General features: G+C 41.3%; 1 protein-coding gene and 2 long non-coding RNA genes across 8 annotated transcripts in view; 1 reads left to right on the top strand and 2 right to left on the bottom strand.

Annotated features, from left to right (window-relative positions):
* The window catches only part of LOC129603661 (uncharacterized), a 23,490-nt gene extending 12,456 nt beyond the window's left edge, over positions 1–11,034 (bottom strand). Inside the window, exon 1 of the long non-coding RNA XR_008693783.1 lies at positions 10,211–11,034. This is a non-coding gene — a long non-coding RNA (uncharacterized LOC129603661). The remainder of the gene's footprint in view (positions 1–10,210) is intronic.
* On the top strand, positions 10,774–18,711 carry LOC129603663 (uncharacterized). Its single transcript, XR_008693786.1, has 2 exons — positions 10,774–10,904; positions 14,108–18,711. It is a non-coding gene; the product is annotated as an uncharacterized LOC129603663 (long non-coding RNA).
* Positions 16,732–19,140, bottom strand: part of map3k7 (mitogen-activated protein kinase kinase kinase 7) — a 30,773-nt gene continuing 28,364 nt past the window's right edge. For all 6 annotated transcript variants that reach the window (XM_029140803.3, XM_029140801.3, XM_029140802.3 and 3 more), the window contains one exon: positions 16,732–18,326. In XM_029140803.3, coding sequence (XP_028996636.1) covers positions 18,146–18,326 — 181 coding nt within the window. In that variant the 3' untranslated portion in view covers positions 16,732–18,145. The remainder of the gene's footprint in view (positions 18,327–19,140) is intronic.

Genomic DNA, 19,140 nt, shown 5'->3' on the forward strand with positions numbered 1-19,140 from the left:
CCCAGAGTCCCTGCTCTGGGACGTGGATGGCCCCGCCCACTTTCATTCACCAGACGGACATGAAAGAGGGAATAACGAAATAAACAGCTGGTTAACTTCGTAGGAGCACGGCTGTAGCTCTGCAATGACTTTATGTGGTACAGGTGAAAGGAATAATAACGAAATAAACCGAATATGAAACGGAAACGCTTTCAAGCGTTTTCTGATTATAATTATTATTGCACATTTGTCAAAACTAGATGGGTGTCGTTTTTTTTGTAATTTTTGGTGTCGTTACAGTGCAAAAATAATGTTTTACCTGTTCAAACCAGGGGAAAAGGCGATTCTTAAAGCGGCTGATCAACTTCGTAGGAACACATTTCATATGGTAGAGGTGAAAGGGAGGCTAACAACCCAACGCAGCCGAGGCTGTAGCAGCAGAGAAACGCAGATCTGTGTCCTGCGTGTTGATGCGTGTTTCCCCTCCCCCCAGTGTCCCTGCTCTGGGACATGGATGGCCACGCCCACTTTCATTCACCAGACAGACATGAAGGAGGAAATAATGAAATAAACAGCTGGTTAACTTTGTAGGAACATGGCTCTAGCTCTGCAATGACTTTATGTGGTACAGGTGAAAGGAGTAATAACGAAATAAACAGCTGGTTAAATTCGTATGATCACCTTGTAGTAGGAACTGGTATATTTAGAAAACCCAGTAGTCCTAGTGTTAAGGTGTGTGAACTGGGGAGGAGACGGCAGCAGCGACTGAAGAGCGACAGAATAGAGTTGATGTCTTTCCCGCTGACAGGCGCATTCATTTGATAATGCACGTACCTTGGCTGACAGTTCAGTTGAAAACCACACTGAATCTTTATCAAACCGTCCCTGAATAACATCTATGAACTGCAGTTTCTTCCTTGATTATCCATGATTATTATGAAAGAAGCGCAAATCTTCGCCAGTCCAAATTGTGCAATTAATACTGTGTTTACAATAAAGGTAATAAATAATAATAATAGTATTCATTTTAAAATGCACTGCATATTTTAAACGAATGTCGAAGTGCTACAAACAACTTAGATCAGAAAGCTACGATAAATACATACGTTTATTTTTGCAGAGTAAACGTATGTAGAACAAACTACTTGCTGCATTAATGAGTCTTAGACCTGCAGCTGATCACGTCGCCCGATGCTGCCCAGTCTCCTACGGAGCTTTGTCCTGAAGCTGAGGTATTTCTCACCTGCTGATCGAGTAGTAGCAACACATTAACATGTCTATGCGCCTCTACGGGGGAGGGATGAGAAGTTTGCCTTTGCGCCTCTGAGCAAACATGAGACAAAAAAAAGCTTGGTCGAACTCAGATTCAAGTCATCTTAGGGAGAAACACATCACATATCATTGGATCTCGTGTTTCATTCGAGCGGCAGTCTGGAGCTCTCTGCTACGACTGCTGCCCCGCGACCCATCCACGAATGAGCTTCGATTAAAAATTAAAAGCAGAGGTTTTTTGTTTTTCGTTTTTCTCTAAACGAAAAAACAGCTTTAAATTCAAGTCCGTGTGTTTTTGTTAAAAAATATTTTTGTTCGGTTTATCGGTTTGTAATGCGGTGCTTTTATTCAGGATAGATAGACGGATGGGAAACCAAAGTTTTGAAACATACACGGGCCGAATAAGTCACATCAGCCACCCATTCAGTTACAATGACACGCACAGTCAAAACAAATTCTCGCCACATCTAGTGCCCCACTCCTCCGTTTCTCTCGTAGCCTGTATTTGCACATCCATACATTTGTGTATTGGTCACTCTCTGTCTGGACACATGACTCCGAAACATGTCACGTGTTTGTGTAAGAGTTTGAAGTCTCTGCCAAATTATAAGCAGAGGTAACGAGAGAACGACTTTTTGTGTTTTCGGTTTGTCTCTAAACAATAAAAACATATTACCTCCAATTCCGTGTCTTTTTGTAAATAACAAATATTTTTGTCTGTTTTATTGGTTTGTAAGGCGGTGGTTTGATTAGAATCCGTTTGCCGCTCATCGAAAGAGAAACGAAAACGCCGGTGAAAGTGGCTGGATGGACGGATGGGAAATGAAAATGTTGAAACGTACACGGGTCGAATAAGTGCTCTCAGCCACTCAGTTACAATGACACGCACAGTCAAAACAAGTCAAACTGCAGTTCTGCAGACACAGAGTAAACACGTAGGAACAAACATGTTGCTGTAATGCGTCGCTGTAGATCTGCTGATTTATGGCGTCCTGTCAAAATTACGATCGACAACTGCTGTAAAACAAATTCCTGTGATTATTACGGTTATTTACGTAAAATCTACGACTATTGGAAAACCTTCATTAACAAGTTGTGGAAGTTTAAAACCTAAATAAGCGGCTGTAGTCGCAGATGGACTGTGCTCTACGTCTTTACTTGCGCATTCAAATTATATTAATTAAACCGCGACGCATAATCATGGTATTATGTGAAGTCAATATGTTGTATCAGATGTTAGAGCGGTGGGTGTGTACATATTTTTAAGAGACGCCTTCTATTTAAAGACACGAAAAAGCCGAGGAGAATGAAAACAAGAACGTGTTGCTGCTGTGGCGCTGCCTGTTTTAAACCACACAGAACAATTATAACTTTGCAGTGAACAGAAAATAACTAAGCCATCAACAAGTTGTTGCCCTTCATACTCCCCATGTTTTAGCACACAACAGATACTTAATAGTAAAAACTAAAAAGTAAAATAGGTCTGGTGTAATATATGTGTGTTACAGGTAGAAATGAACAGTCGGACCCAAGTTACGCTGTAGTGCTTTGGAGGCTTCTAATCAACGCTGCGCCACCTGGCGGTTAAAACGAGACTAGCGTCCTGATTTTTTTCAGCCGGCTGCATGATTGAAAATCTTTAGTCAGCGACGCACTCGCTGCACCGTGGCGACGCGTCGGTACTGCAGTAAAAACCCTAGTCACTTTGAACCGCTGCCACTGTAGATACAACACCACCTTGCTCAACATGCTGAACGTTACTATCAAGAGTCCGTCTTGAAGTCTAGTGCTTTGCTAAGACACTACTCTGCTCAGGCTGCAGAGTTGATCGAAATGACTGAAGCTAGTAAACTAGCAGAAGGAAAGTCTTGTTACCATCTACACAGACTCACAGACGCTCTGTGGAAGCATAGGAAGCTTTTGAAGTCTGATTGCAAACCTATGTCACATTATGATAAGGTTGCTGCTTTGCTGGACGCTGTCCTGCTGCCTACAGCTAATGCTGTTTGGAACTGTCCCACTCACACCATCAGTGACGACTTTGTTTCTGCCGACATGCAGCTGCAGACGCTGCTGCGAAGGTCGCTGCCCAACAACCCCTTCCTCTCCTCATCCTTGTTTCCTTTCTCCAACTCTCTCTATCCTTTCCTTCCTCTCTCCCTGTGCTTTAAATTCTTTTGTACCTCACAGGAACGCAGACTCTGGCTGACAAATGGTTCCACCTGTAGCCATGGAGTCTGGTTTGGGCCTGATGGCAGCCGTGCCGCCTAAACACCTTTTCCCCATAATTCAGATTTCCCAACAGGTGAAAACAGTCGACAGGACCATTACACCATCCAACCAGGAGACTGGGCGATCGTTAAGGACTTCAGGAGGAAGCATTGGGACTCCAAACGGTGGCGAGGCCCCTTCCAGGTCCTTCTGACGACCCACACGGCTGTGAAAGTCACCGAGAGAGCGACTTGGATCAACTCCATCCAGGAAGGTCCCGGATCCAACAGACGACCCTCCATCTACATCTACACCACACGAGAAAACCACCACTGACGAAAAGAACTGAGAAGGACGACCCTCGCTGTGCTCACACACACACACGCACTGAGGCGAGGCTGCGTTGACCGTTCAGCTAAAGGTGTGAGCCAAGCGCCACCTGAAGCTGCGCCGGTGAATCACACTATCAGACCATACATCTACACACACGCTCCTGAGAAAACACACACACGAGCAGCCTTGAGTTGCCGACGCTGGACGACGTGTAGACTTTTCACATCACGGGACGTGACTCAGACGACATTGGGAGGAAACCTGGCGGTGATAACGGGGATTCGTTATCACCAAGTGTCTCTGTGATCAGATGATCACAACCTGAAGAACCCCAACGAACTGGGAATACGTCAACACACAGGTTGGAAACAATCTAACGCTACTGTTCAACAGGACGAAGCAGATTGTTATGAGATATCAATTGTGACCTTGTTGTGTTAGACATTTTATGTTACTCTGATTATTGCCTTGATCATATGATGTTTCTATGTAACTTTACACACTACTTTTGAATGAGAAAATTTCTCAACAACAACAACAACGACACTGAGTTTAAATATCCTAAAGTTGATTTGGTGTTTCATTTGCTCACAATCACTTTATTCACTGCTACAAAAATTTTTATCCTTCATCTACAGATGAAAGACAACACAAGCGGCAATATGCATCATCATTCTGGTTAAATCCCTGAATCTCCTATTCGCTCTAGATGCAAATGTACAATTAAAGATCCGGAAGCATGAAATCTATCTTAAGATTATATGATACAGAACCCCATCGGAAACCTATGGTTATCATACATTAATTGTCTTTATTACATTACAATCGAATGGCCGTAGACATGTTGTTAGCAGAGAAAAGAGGCCTTTGTGTTATGTTTGGAGACGCATGTTGTACTTACATCATGAATAACACTGATTCTAATGGTATTGTGGCGAAGGCGCTCCACGGCCTTCAGAATCTCAGCTAACTCTGGTATAGGTTTTTTCCCTTGGAATTGGCTAGACGAAATGTCTGGAAAATGGAAATCTGTTCTTATGTCCGCAGCTGTTTCCTTTATCATTGAGATGGCTGTGATTCTCTTGTTTGGTTTTTGCATTATCCCACTAGTTAAAGGTCTCATCATGCGTGCAACCTCAGCAACACTCTCGTATGAAATGACACAATGCACTATGTTCAAAAACCCCAACTCTAATTCACTTAATGACTTCAACGATGGTCTTAGGCTATCTGATCACGAAATATAATCGGATACAAATATGATAATGAGCTTATTTTCTTCACATGCCAATACAGAAGTTAATCTTGTATAACTACCCACCAAAACAGCTCCCAACCTTTTGTCCCTAAGTTACTTGCATTTTATGTGAAGGTGTATTTTGAATCTTGATGAGTTAATGCCCTTATTGTTTCATTTGCAAGGATCTTTTATTATTACAGAATGTGATGTTGACATTTTTTCTTCTTAGTGGTTGATTAATGTGTAATAAAAAGGGGGGAGTGTTATGGCAAAAAATGTCTCTTCCTTATTTCTATGCAGTTATTATATGATTTATGACTTATGTCCTGCAATTAATATCTTATGTTTTGTCTTACTGTATGCATTTGACATTTCACCTAGATTGTTCAATGGTTGTCTCTGCCTGATAGACTCTCAACTCTAGCTCCCAAACCCAAGGTCGGGGAGTTGTGTCTCTGTCTGTTGAGACTTGGTGCTCCTTTCTCACAGATAGTTGGACGTCAGGGATGCAGGTGTGAGAATGTAAATATCTTCACACACACTGCGACAGGGAGAAGATGGTGCATGTAATTTGATTGGGTTAGAAAGACATTCCACCCTAGTCGGACAGAGAAGCTAAAAGGCAGAAACAACTTGAGGATTGTGGGCTCTTTGCATCACACCTTCGTGGTGTGTGCACTGATCTCCCCAGCTGGTTTTTGGTTTGTTGATGTGCACGATCAACATCCATGCTTTTTATTTGCTTTCCCCATTATTTTTATTTTCTTTATTATTTCAATGAATCGCACAAAAGGACAACTCTCTCTCTCATCTGCTTCTTAATGGAAAATTTCCACCACAGCAGAGAGAGCCATCAATGGGAAGGCTCCGTCTACTGGCCCCCCCGGAAGGAGCCCCCAGATTCCTGGACGAGTGTGTATGGCTAATGCAATTAAAACTGCAGAGCATCCCACTTGGGAGGGACGGAACCACTTCCCGGTAGCACAGGTCCCTCCATCAGCAGGACGCCCCTTGCAGACCTAAGTGGATGAATGTGGAGAAATGTAGGTGGGAAGCAGAGCACCAGGGTCCGCAGAGCCAGGTTCCCAACTGGCTCTGCTACCCATCCCACCGCCCCCCACAGCCCCCAGCCAGGAAGAGACAGCCGAGACCCAGGGACTGCAGTACTACTGCCCAGGCTCCACACGCAGCACAGCCAGAGCCATCCTCACCCTTCTTTCACACTTACCCATTCTCTCGCTCAAGTATGCCCATGCTCACCCCGTGTAGTGCTACACTCAAACCCACACACATACTCTGCGGTTGTGCATTGAGGGCCAACCTCCGCCCAGGGCCCAATGAAGCTTGTAGCCTGAGTAGTCCGCCAACCCCCCTGCAACAGGCCCGAGCAGTCACCAGAGGGCGTTGGACCGCTAGGGCAGGCAGCGCCCCACCCGAGCAGGGGCAGCGCCCCAGAGGAGAGACACCCCTCCGCCAGTCACCCCCCCACCACTGTGCCAGACATGACGCAGTACCCGAGCCCCACGCATCCTTACCTGGAAATGGAATCAATCGGGAGTATAGTTTTGTTCATTGATTTGATGAAGCAGACAATGTATCTAAGGTGGTATAATCTAACAAGCTGTTCAGGTACTGAGTAATGCTTAAATTTTTTTTAGTTTTCCAGTTCATAAGGATGATCTTCTTTGCGACACAGAGGGCAGAAAGGAGTGTGAGATGAGTTTGTCTCTAGATCAAGCCCACTTAGATCTCCTAGAAGACAAAGTGCAGGGGCCGCTGGGATTGGACAGCTTAACTGGATTGACAGGTGTTCACATACTTTTTGTCAAAACAGGTGAACATGACCAGAATGCATGTAGGAATCTATCTGCTGTGTTATCTGGACAGTGAGGGCAAATATTTGAGTTTGAGAGTCCCATTTGGAACATCCTTTGTCCTGTATAGTGAGTTCTATGAAGAATTTTGTAATGTATTAGTTGTAAATTTGTATTTTTTGTCATTCTGAATAAATTAGAACATATATTATTCCAGAACGTGTAATTAGTGGTGATATTGAGATCGGCTTCCCATTTAGAGATCGGAAGGCTCACTGTCAGATCTACATTGAAAATTAAGATATAGATTTTGGATACTGTCCTTTTCCCTGATATATCAATAAATCGCTCTATTACTGGTGGTGGTTGCATGTGGATGGGAGTATTCTTACTTTTTGCATTAAGTATTGACTTTAGTTGTTGGTATTCTAAGAAATTGGCTGTAGTGATTTTATAGTGGGACACTAATTCTTCAAAAGAGGTAAACTTGTCCCTTGTGAAAACATGTTTCAGATGTGTTATCCCTTTTATATGCCAAGTTGGTAGTGTATTGCCTTTTTGTTTTGTATGATGTCTGGGTTGTTCCAGAGAGGTGTGTTTTGGCAAAGAGTAAGCGAAGACCCATTCATTTTAAGAAAATCCCACCAGGCTGTCCGAGATGCTTTTATGCTAATGCTCTGGTAACAACTATGATGTTTGATTTTGGTGCTGATAAAGGGCAGATCTGCAACTTTAATATTTCCACAAAATGTTTGCTCAATGTCTATTCAGGAGGAGTCTGCTGGCATGGGTTTTATCCATTTGTGGACATGGTTCAGTCTATTGGCAAGAAAATAGTGGTGGAAGTTAGGTAGTTCTAGGCCGCAGCAGCGTCTGGATTTTTGAAGAGTTTTTAGACTAATTCGTGGTGGCTTAGTTTTCCACAAAAACTGTGAGGAGTCTAATGTCTTAAACCACACCTGGGGATGGCTGAGTTGGAATCATTGAGAATATGTAATTAATTTTTGGCAGGATCATCATTTTTATGGTGGCAATTCTTCCCATAAGTGAAATGGGTAAGAACTGCCATCTTTTGAGGTTGGCTTCTTTTTGTTTTAATAATGGATTGTAGTTTAGATCAATAAGCTCTGATAGCCTAGACGACAATTCAATGCCCAAGTATTTAATGTTCCCTGAATGGGGTGTGGTAGAAGAGATGTTAGTCACCTTAAGGTTAAGTGGTAGCACTATAGATTTGGTCCAGTTAATAGAGTATTCTGAAAGTCCTGAGAATTCATCTATGAGGCTGATAGTTGTAGGAAGAGACGTCTGTCGCTCCAGGAGAAACAGTAACACATCGTCAGCATATAAACTTATTTTATCATTTACTGATTTGGTCGATATTCCAGTAATTCCTTCATGCTGTCTTATAGCTGCGGCTAGAGGTTCAATAAATTTCGCAAATAGTGATGGGGAAAGTGGGCAGCCCTGTCTTGTCCCTCTATGCAGATTAAACCTTGGTGATAACTGGTTGTTTGTTCTGACTGCGGTGTTTGCTGAGTTGTATAATATTTGGATCCAGTCTATGAATGTTTCCCCAATGCCGAATTTGTGCAGAGTGGCTAAAAGAAACTTCCAGTTTACTCTATCGAAAGCTTTTTCTGCATCTAAGGAGACTATGGCTGACTCTAGTTTATGGGTGGTGACATTTAATTAAGTTGATTAATCTGTTCATATTGTTTGTTGACTGTCTACCTTTAATGAAGCCTTTTGATTTAGAGTGAATTATATATGGAGTGATTTTTTCTAATCTTCTAGCAAGTGCTTTACACACAATTTTTAGATCTACATTTATTAGTGAATTTGGTCTATAACTTGATGGGAGTGTAGGGTCTTTTCCTGCTTTTTGGAGCAGGCTTATAAAGGCAGAGTTCATATTTGTGGGTAATGAATGCTGTTGTTTAATTTCAGCTACCATTTTGGTAGCTGAAATTAAACTGGTCCATGCTGGGTGCCAGCATGGACCAGAACTCTTTATAAAATTCAGTTGGGAATCCATCTGGTCCTGGAGCTTTTTTATTGGGCATCTCCTGCAGAGCTTCATGTAGTTCTGCCAAAGATAACAATGAGTCTAGAGTTGTGGATTGTTCTTCCTTTAGCTTTGGCAGTTCTAGTTTATTCAGAAACGCCTCTATGGCTGAGGTGGGTGGATCTATTTGGGACGTATATAACTCTTGGTAAAAGTTTTTAAAGGTATCATTTATTTCATGGGGATCACGAGTAATATTCGCTTTCTTATTAGTTATTGAATGGATGATTTATTAGTTTTTATTATTTTTTAATTGGTTAGCTAGAAATTTACCACATTTGTTAGCATGGTCAAAGTTCTCCCAGCGTAATTGGTCTATCTGAAACTGAGTTTTGCAATCAATTATATTATTTAATTGTAGCTTTAGATTCCTTAGGTCTTCTAGGATTCTATCATTGGTTGGAGAGGCATCATATTTAATCTCTAGAGATTTAATTTTTTGCTCTAATTGTAATTCAAGTAGCATGTTTTTTTTTTCTTGTGCGATGAATATGAAATAATTCTACAGCGCATAACTGCCTTCCCAGTCTCCCAAAGAACACAGGGTGAGATTTCCGGTGCATCGTTGATTTCTATAAAGGTTGTCCATTCTCTCCTGACATAACTGATGAAGTCTTGATCATTGAGTAATGATGTATTAAACTTCCAATTCCTGGTTGATGGTGTGGCTGTCTTAATCAACGAAATGGACATTGGTGCATGATCACTGATTGTGATAGAGTGAATATTGGTGTCAGAGACATCTTGTAAGACTGAGTTATTTACTAAAATATAATCTATACGGGAGTGAGAGTGGTGAACTGGCGAGAAAAAGGTATATTCCCTGGATGTAGGATGAAGAGAACGCCATGTGTCACAGAGACTGAAGTCATCCATGTACTGTTTTAAGGTCTGTACTGATTGCCAGTTCCTTTTGCTCACAGCTTTGCTTAGCCTGTCCAACTCTGGGTTGAATACTAAATTAAAGTCCCCTCCTACTATAGCTACATAGCTGGCTGACTATGTGGGAGGAGAATAGAGAAAAGAAGGATGTAAACAGTGTGGAGTGAAAGTAGGTGAAGGAAGAAAAGTAAAGGGAAGGAAAATTAAAGTGAAAGGAAAGTGAGTGATTAAGCATGATGGGCGCTTTGCAAAGTGAGTGGGTGAGTGACATTAGATTGACAATAAACATTTACATGAAACATCTGCGAGAGAACGAGTTTGAATACTGGATGTAAAGTTATAACACATAGTTGCATTGCATCTATTATTTTTTTAACAAACCTTATACATTAAACCATTGTTGTTACATACCACCTGCTAGTACAGCCACGGAGTTGCTTCCCGGTCCCGGTAGAGCTCTCCGTTGACGTACAGTTTGTCGACGCTGATGACAGCCCTGCAGCCTTCTGCCATGAACCTCTTACGGATGGGGAACAGTCGGCGGCGGCGGTCGAGGATCTCCTTGGGGAATTGGTCGTTGACGCTGTAGTCGGTTCCCTTCAGCTGTCTGCCCCGGCTCTTAACCAGTTCCTTCGCCTTAAAGTCATGAAACTTGGCAACGATGGGTCGACGGCGCTGGCCATCCGGTCGTCTTCCTCCGAGTCTATGCGAACGGTGGAACGCCATCTTGTCCACTGCAGCCGATGGAATCTTCATCTGTTGTTTAAGGAAGTTTTTAATGGTGGTTTCCGTGTTTTCCTCCGCCTGTTCTGGAATCCCCGAGAACACCAGGTTGTCCCTCATGCTGCGGGCCTGCAGATCGATGATGCCTTCTTTTATTTTTTATTTTCGGCCGCTAGCTGAGCGACATCCTCCGTCAGGGACTGCACCTTTCCCTTCAGGGCACCTGCTGCTGGCTAAATTCCAGGGAGTCGCGGAGGGCCATAAAGTCTTTGTGGAGGAGTTCCACTAGCGCCAGACGCGCGTCGAAGCTTAATTATTTTCTCGGTTGACTACAGGATGTCTGTGATGTTTTTGTCCGCCGAGCTAGCTCCAGGTGACTCAGGTAAGTCAGACGGACGGGGACGCTTGTTTGGAGCCACTGCGGTCAAGTAAGCCGTCGTTCGTTCAACCGTCGTTCAGCCAGCCGCGCTTCAAAAACGTCTTGCGCCCGTATTATGCGCTTTACAGCAGAGCACAAAACACGCTCGTCGCGACTTCCTCTTTTCATACGGAGACGTCGGTCTGTTCAAAATATGGAAAACTACGAAACAAAATATTGCATATATAGAAAAACTGTCGCCCAATAAAGATTTGTGTACTTTTACTGTAAAATTAAGCATTTATTAGTATTTAAAAATACCATGTCATAATGTAAAACTTTTATAATTAATAACTTAACTTTGGTGCATAGTTCCAGGCTCAGACCACTTTCCCCCTGATCTACTAGAGGTGTACTATCACCACACAAAAATCTGTGTATTTTTACTGTATAGTTTAGGATTTATTAGTATTCAAAACTACCAGTTCATACTGTAACAGTACGGGCCGTATAGTCAACTTTAATCATAAATAACTTGACTTTGGTGCATAGTTCCAGGCCCAGACCACTTTCCCTTTGTTCTACTAGAGGTGTACTATCACCACACAAAGATCTGTGTATTTTTACTGTATAGTTTAGGATTTATTAGTATTCAAAACTACCATGTCATACTGTAACTGTATAGGCCGTATAATCAACTTTAATGATCAATAACTTGATTTTGTTGCATAGTTCCACGCCCAGACCACTTTCCCCTTGTTCTACTAGAGATGTACTATCACCACACAAAGATTTGTGTATTTTTACTGTATAGTTTAGGATTTAGCAGTACTTGAAAGTACTATGTCATACTGTAACTGTATAGGCCGTATAGTCAACTTTAATGATCAATAACTTGACGTTGGTGCATAGTTCCAGGCCCAGACCACTTTCCCCTTGTTCTACTAGAGATGTACTATCACTCCACAAAGATCTGTGTACTTTTACTGTATAGTTTAGGATTTTAGTAGTACCATGTTATGCTGAAATATGGCCCTTACAGTCAAGCATAAAACCAATAAGTACTGCACTACAAACAGTGTAGTGTGTAACTTTCCTTTTTATTGTTTTAAATCTGTATTGTGAAGAGAGAATAATTGCATTAAATCTAATCCTGAATATTTGGTTATATACATTTTGTATTTACATTGTAATATCTAGTTTTGAACACTAAAATGTGTAAGAACAGAGACGGCAATAACTTTGATAAAACAAACTCCAGACATGGGAAATGGTTTAATGAGAACAAATAACGATTTCAGTATCCATCCATTTTCAACCGCTTTTTCTGGGGGTGGGTCGCGGGGGCAAGAGTCTAAGCAAACTCCAAACTTCCCTCTCTCCGGACACTTCCTCCAGTTCAGCCCAGCCCAGGACTTGTTTGCCTTGGGAGACCCTACCAGGGGCATTTAGCCCCCGACAACATAGCTCCCGGGTCATTCAGGCACACAAACTCCTCCACCACGTTAATGTATGTTTCACACATAAATATTCAGTTTTTGACTGTTCCATGACTTTATATTAAATATTAAACATTTAGTTTCAATATTAAAAGTCACACTTTGGAGTCCTAACAGATGGTAATAAAAGGATTTAATGTGTGTGTGCTTAGCCTCACTCACAGTTTTTTATATGAAAAGTCACATAATCTGGGCCTGGAACTATGCACCAAAGTCAAGTTATTAATCATCAAAGTTGACTGTATTACAGTATGACACAGTACTTTCAAGTACTGCTAAATCCTAAACTATACAGTAAAAATACATGAATATTTGTGGGGTGATAGTACATCATTAGTAGAACAAGGGGAAAGTGGTCTGGGCCTGGAACTATGCACCAGAGTCAAGTTATTGATCATTAAAGTTAACTATACGGCCTATACAGTTACAGTATGACTTGGTAGTTTTGAATACTAATAAATCCTAAACTATACAGTAAAAATACACGAATCTTTGTGGGGTGATAGTACATCACTAGTAGAACAAGGGGAAAGTGGTCTGAGCCTGGAACTATGCACCAATGTTAAGTTATTAATTATAAAAGTTTTACAATATGACATGGTATTTTTAAATACTAATAAATGCTTAATTTTACGGTAAAAGTACACAGATCTTTATTAGGCGACAGTTTTTCTATATATGCAATATTTTGTTTCGTAGTTTTCCATATTTTGAACAGACCGACGTCTCGCTATGAAAAGGGGAAGTCGCGACGAGCGTGTTTTGTGCTCTGCTGTAAAGCGCGTAATACGGGCGCAAGACGTTTTTGAAGCGCGGCTGGCTGAACGACGGATGAACGAACGACGGCTCACTTGACCGCAGTTTTGGAGCCGTGTCCTTTTTCCCCGTTACCAGACGCCCGAAGCACTCGTCGATGTAATCGAAACCTTCTTCGGTGTTATCCAGAATGGTATAGTGGTTGATTATTTTCCGTAAAATAAGGTAGTTATTTATTTATTCAAATTGGCGGATAGTTTGTCGCGCTGTTGTTTAATACCGGTGTCGCGCCGCCTTGTTGAATTTCTCGTGCTGTTCTCGCAGAGTCTCGCGTTCTCTCACAGCATCGCGTCCTCCTGTTTACTTTTTCCTTTAATTACTTTTAATTTTGCAATGTTCCTGTCTGGTGGTGAAGACTCAAATTGCCCCGAACCCGTCTTTCAGAGTCCGGCGGTTTCCTGCCTTAGATTTTTTGTGTGTTCCGGCCGGAACCTTCCCAAAATGCCTTTTTATCGGACGTCTCCGTAAAAAGGGAACCAATCTGATCTGGCGACAGAGCCTTTCACGAAGTATTTCCTCAACGTTAGGCCCCTCTAGGCCCGGGTCCCTCGTATCTTGAAAATACTTCACTCTGCGAACGCACTCCATCTTTCAGAAGCCGTCTTTTATACTCAGTCCCCCCCATGTGTGGACCACGCACAGATGAAAAAAACATGTCTGTATCCTCAGTACAGACGAAAGCTCGGTTCCACGAGCCAACCCTTAGCAACCGACGTCTCACCACCCAGAGCAGACTTTCACCTAATTAAGAACATGTATTATTGGGATTATTATTTTTTTTATGATCTAATTAATTTTCCTAATCAAATTTAGTGTTTCAACCAAATAGAAGATTTTTTTTTCAACCAATTGAAATGTTTCAGCTAAATTAAAAATAAAAGTTCCTATCTTTTTTTTTTTTCCAAATCAAAGAAATCTCTCTCACCGGGCCGAGCCAAGTTAAGATTTGAGTTTGAATCTGAGTTCGTGGATTTCGTCAGAGGCGATCCAGACGGGTGAGCAGACCTCCCACTCAGAACAGCTGTAGAGGTTTGGAGGCTGAGCGACCCTAGTCCTCAGGACTATCGTCCCTGGTCACACCGTCCAGACGACCTGCAGCGAATCCTGTTCATAGATGCCAAAATTGTGGTGGAAATTTCCCATGAAGAGGCAGATGAGAGAGTTGTCTTTTGTGTAATTTATTATAAAAATAAAGGAAAATAAAAATAATGGGGAAAGCAAATCAAAAGCATCGATGTTGATCGTGCACATCAACAAACCAAAAACCAGCTGGGGAGATCAGTGCACACACCACGAAGGTGTGATGCAAAGAGCCCACGATCCTCAAGTTGCTTCTGCCTTTTAGCCTCTGTCCAACTAGGGTGGAATGTCTTTCTAACCCAATCAAATTACATGCACCATCTCCTCCCTGTCGCAGTGTGTGTGAAGATATTTACATTCTCACACCTGCTTAGCTGACGGCCAACTATCTGTGAGAAAGGAGCACCGAGTCTAAACAGATAGAGTCACAACTCCCCGACCTTGATAAGATAAGATAAGATAAGATAAGATAAGATAAGATAAGATAAGATAAGATAAGATAAGATAAGATAAGATAAGATAAGATAAGATAAGATAAGATAAGATAAGATAAGAAAACCTTTAATAGTCCCGCAGTGGGGAAACTTGGGTTTGGGAGCTAGAGTTGAGAGTCTATCAGGCAGAGACAACCATTGAACAATCTAGGTGAAATGTCAAATGCATACAGTAAGACAAAACATAAGATATTAATTGCAGAACATAAGTCATAAATCGTATAATAACTGCATAGAAGTAAGGAAGACACAATTTTTCCCATAACAGCCATAATCAAGTGGCTGGCATAGTATACAGGAACATCTGCACAGCGTGGGGACTGGAGACCTAAGGTCAAAGTGGGAAACACCTCCCAAGGTGGTAGAGAACGAGCGAGCCAAGATTCTGTGGGATTTCCAGATACAGACGGACAGAATGGTAATGGAGAACCAACCAGATATTGTGGTTGGCAACATCAGGAAAAAGTAGCATGAGAAACTAGAGAAATACCAAGGGCTCAGAGGAGAACTGGAGAAGGCTTGGAAGGTGAAGGCCACAGTGGTGCCTGTGGTGATCGGAGCACTGGGGGCAGTGACCCCCAAACTGGAGGAGTGGCTACAACAGATCCCTGGAAAAACATCCGAAATCTCAGTCCAGAAAAGTGCAGTCCTAGGAACAGCAATGATACTGCGCAGAACCCTCAAGCTTAATGGCCTCTGGTAGAGGACCCGAGCTTGGAAAGTGGATGAGACCACCCGCGTGGGGTGAGAAGGGAGTTTATATATAAATAATGTTACACAATCTATAGGTAACTAACTCAATAACCAGCACTTATTGTAGAGACGTGACTAATTAGCAACTAAGTTTGGAACACAACACAGTTAACATACAGGTGCGCTAACGCAAGACAAATACAGTCAGTGGGGCTGCCTTCTATAACGTGATTACACCGGGTGAATCGTGCGCAACGTTGCCGCTTCACTGTGTGTTTGGCTGCAGTCGTTAGCAGTAACTGCAACATGCAATTGCACGATTGGTTGTCGGTGTAGCTGATAATGGCACTCTAATGGATAACAATTAGCTCCATCCATCACTCCCTGTCTGCAGCTGCTAGAAGGCTGATGGCTATTAGCTTTTTCCCCTAGTATGTGTGATTGCAGCGACCCACAGCAGCACATTTCAACACATGCTGTCGAACACTGCTCTCTGGCTGTAGCCGTTAGCATCTCGCTAGGTCTTAACTTGCCTCACATGGGTTACTACATTTTAAACAGACAAACTAATATATTAAAAGTGAAAGTCTGAAGACAAGGAGGATATGGCCTGTACATGCTTTGGCACAAGTGGAGGAAGTGTCCAGGGAGAGGGAAATCTGCACTTCTCAGAGTGTACCCACCACAACCCAGCTCTGTGTAAAGCAGTTAATATGAAAGGCTAAAGGGAAGCTATTTTTTTTTACAATTTTCTCTTTAAATTGAATTGAATTAATATGAAATTAACATCTGCATTTTAACCTATCTCCTGGGGGAGCAGTGGGCAGTTGTAAAGTGTCTTGTTCAAGGACACACCACATAAGTGGGGCTTAAACCTGGGACTTTCTGCTTCCCAGGCCAATGCTCTACCTTCTATTTTACCAGGCCATTACTGATTAATTGATTGATTTAATCAATCAAATTTAGTCAACTTGACACAGTTTTCGGTGTTTTGACACCATCATACTGGTGTCATACATAGATTTTAAATATAATGATCAGAAAGTGCTTATATTTGCCATTGTATACCTGTAATCCATCTGTATATTTGTAATACTCTAATGCATTAAATGCACAAAAAGGGGAAAAAGCTTTATTTTAATTTTATAAGCTCTCATAAAAATAAAAGGATGAAAATGTGTGTCTGTTCAACAAGTCACATAGATATTATAGAAATACATTTTTAAAAACTTTGTACAACAAACATTCAAACATAAAACCTCAAGCCTGTCACAAATTCATTTGATTTAATAGCTCATTGTTCACTGTCATACAGCCAATTTCCAAAACATTTGGAGAAACAGCAAGTGTATAGTAAATCCAACTAACGTTTTTACCATACAGTTTTTTAAAAACATAATTACTTAAATGAGAAATTAAATCTTTACAACACAAAGTGATTTCAGATTGAATGCTTATTTGAATATGTATTAAAAAAAGATAAAAATATCTTTTTTTTTCTGATTTTACCCCAAAAATGTAACATTAAACAAGCACTTTTTTAATTAGGGCAACTCCTAAGGCAACATGTGAACTAAAAACAAACTAGATATTGCATGGAGAGATATCTGTTCTGTTTTGTCCATAAGGGCATAGCCAGACCAGATAACAAAACAACAACTAAAAAATGACATAAGAGCTATCACAAAAACATTTACACACAAAACGATCCTGAAGTCAAATAAAATGTGGACCAATAGCTCTTGGTGGAGTCTATTTGAGAGCCAGAGAATCACATCATTGTACTGTAAATTTTGATACAGCACATTCATCTGTGAACTGAACAAATCACTTCAATGAAAAATACAGGTATTTGTATGGTGAGCTACTAAAGGATTCATGCCTGTGCAAAGGGACAGGTTAGATTTAAGTTATGAGCTTATTCATGCCAATTTTTCTGAGGAACAGTTTGATTGATGACAATTTAACCAGGTTTCACTTTCTGATGTACCTTCAAAGGGATTTATGAGGTTTAAGACTTGCTCTGCAGGTCACAACTGCAATTAGCCTTTAATGTTACTCTAAGAGGACAGGGAATGTACTATGATTGAGTGTCTTCACAATGATAGAAGTACAATTTTTTGCATAACAGGGACTCCATATATGCATTGTAATACAGTCACATGTAATACAATACAGTTTCTCTTAAATGTCTGCATATGATTAAAGCTTTTTGCTAAAAGCCTACCTTCACATTCTGGAGGATAGTGTGGTGCTGCCAGCTGTAGCAGAGTGGACACACACTGACCAGAGGACCTGAGAGCAAACACACACAAACACCCAACCCATACTCACTGGCCTGCCAGACTGTTCACACACCATGAACACAGCTGCTGAAGAAAAGTCTACCCAGAAGCACAGCAGCAAAGAGTCGGTTGAGAAAGCTGTAGATAGTAAAGGTGCAGTTTGGTCTGCCGTCACAAAACACGATGTGCAATTTATGTACAGAATGCATCTTCCTGTGGGCAGAAAAATAGGGTCTAAACGGGTTATCATGCAGGACACAGTAGACTGCAGGTCTCTTCACAAAGCTAGACTTGAAACAAACTGTGTATATGTGTGTGTGTGTTGGAGTGTGACAGTTTGTAGTGTTATAGTGCATAAATAGGAGGAGGATCGTAGCAGTTCATATGTCTTTGCTTTATCATGACGTGCCCGGTCTCTTTTGTTGCTGAACCCGAATCAGCTCCAGTTGTTTCTTGCATTTCTGGTAGTATGTGGACAGACTTTTGTTCTCCTCCAGTAGCTTTTTGTGCTCCTGAACCAGACGGGATGTGTTCTGCTGGTCCTTCTCATCTTGGTCCAGTTCAGCAATGAGCTCCTTCCTACAGAAACAGGAAATGAAGGTGGAAAAGGATCATTGTTTTCAGTTATTTTAAACATTTTATTCCACTTATTGCATGACTGTCTATTCTTATAGTTAGCCAATGAGTTCTCTGAGAAAAGAAAAGTTAATACACAATGCTCTGTGTCTTAGGAGGCAGAGTATTTCCAGCTGGGATGACAGCAGAATCCTACATCGGGTTGTTCCTGGTTTGTAACACACAAAAATGATGCAGGTGTGGAAAACTTGGCAAGTCATTCCATGGCTCTACCAGTAAATAGTTCATAGGAAGGTCACTGAAATGAAAGTCAGGACTCAGGACTGTGTGATTTACATAAAAATATGCAAATAATAAATAATAATAGAAATAAATAATAACTACTGTCTTTATGCTCTGTCTCTCTATATCTATCCATTAAAAATGGACATTGCTTAATTTTCCGATATTTTTTATTTATTACTATTGTCAGTTTTAGGTTATTTCTATGACTACTCTCTACTGTGGGTTTTTCTTGCTGCTGCAGAATCCAGATCTCAGAACAGAGATATACTGCTCTAGTATAAATACAAATAAATGACTAACTACTAAATTGTGTATTTTTTTTAATTTATACTGTTTTGTGAGATGAGGCAATCTCCAACTGTACTCCTCACCTACAATAGATCAGCCAGCTCTATTAACACACAAATGGTAAATGGTCCACAATTATATTGCGCATTTAAACAGTGAGATGTGTAGAATCCTGAAAACCTTCTCTGGCTTCAAAACACCACACTCAGGCTAAGGGGGACATGAGCTGGGTCAACAACTTGAA

Source organism: Betta splendens, chromosome 24 (assembly GCF_900634795.4).
Source record: "Betta splendens chromosome 24, fBetSpl5.4, whole genome shotgun sequence".
Lineage (NCBI taxonomy): Eukaryota > Metazoa > Chordata > Actinopteri > Anabantiformes > Osphronemidae > Betta > Betta splendens.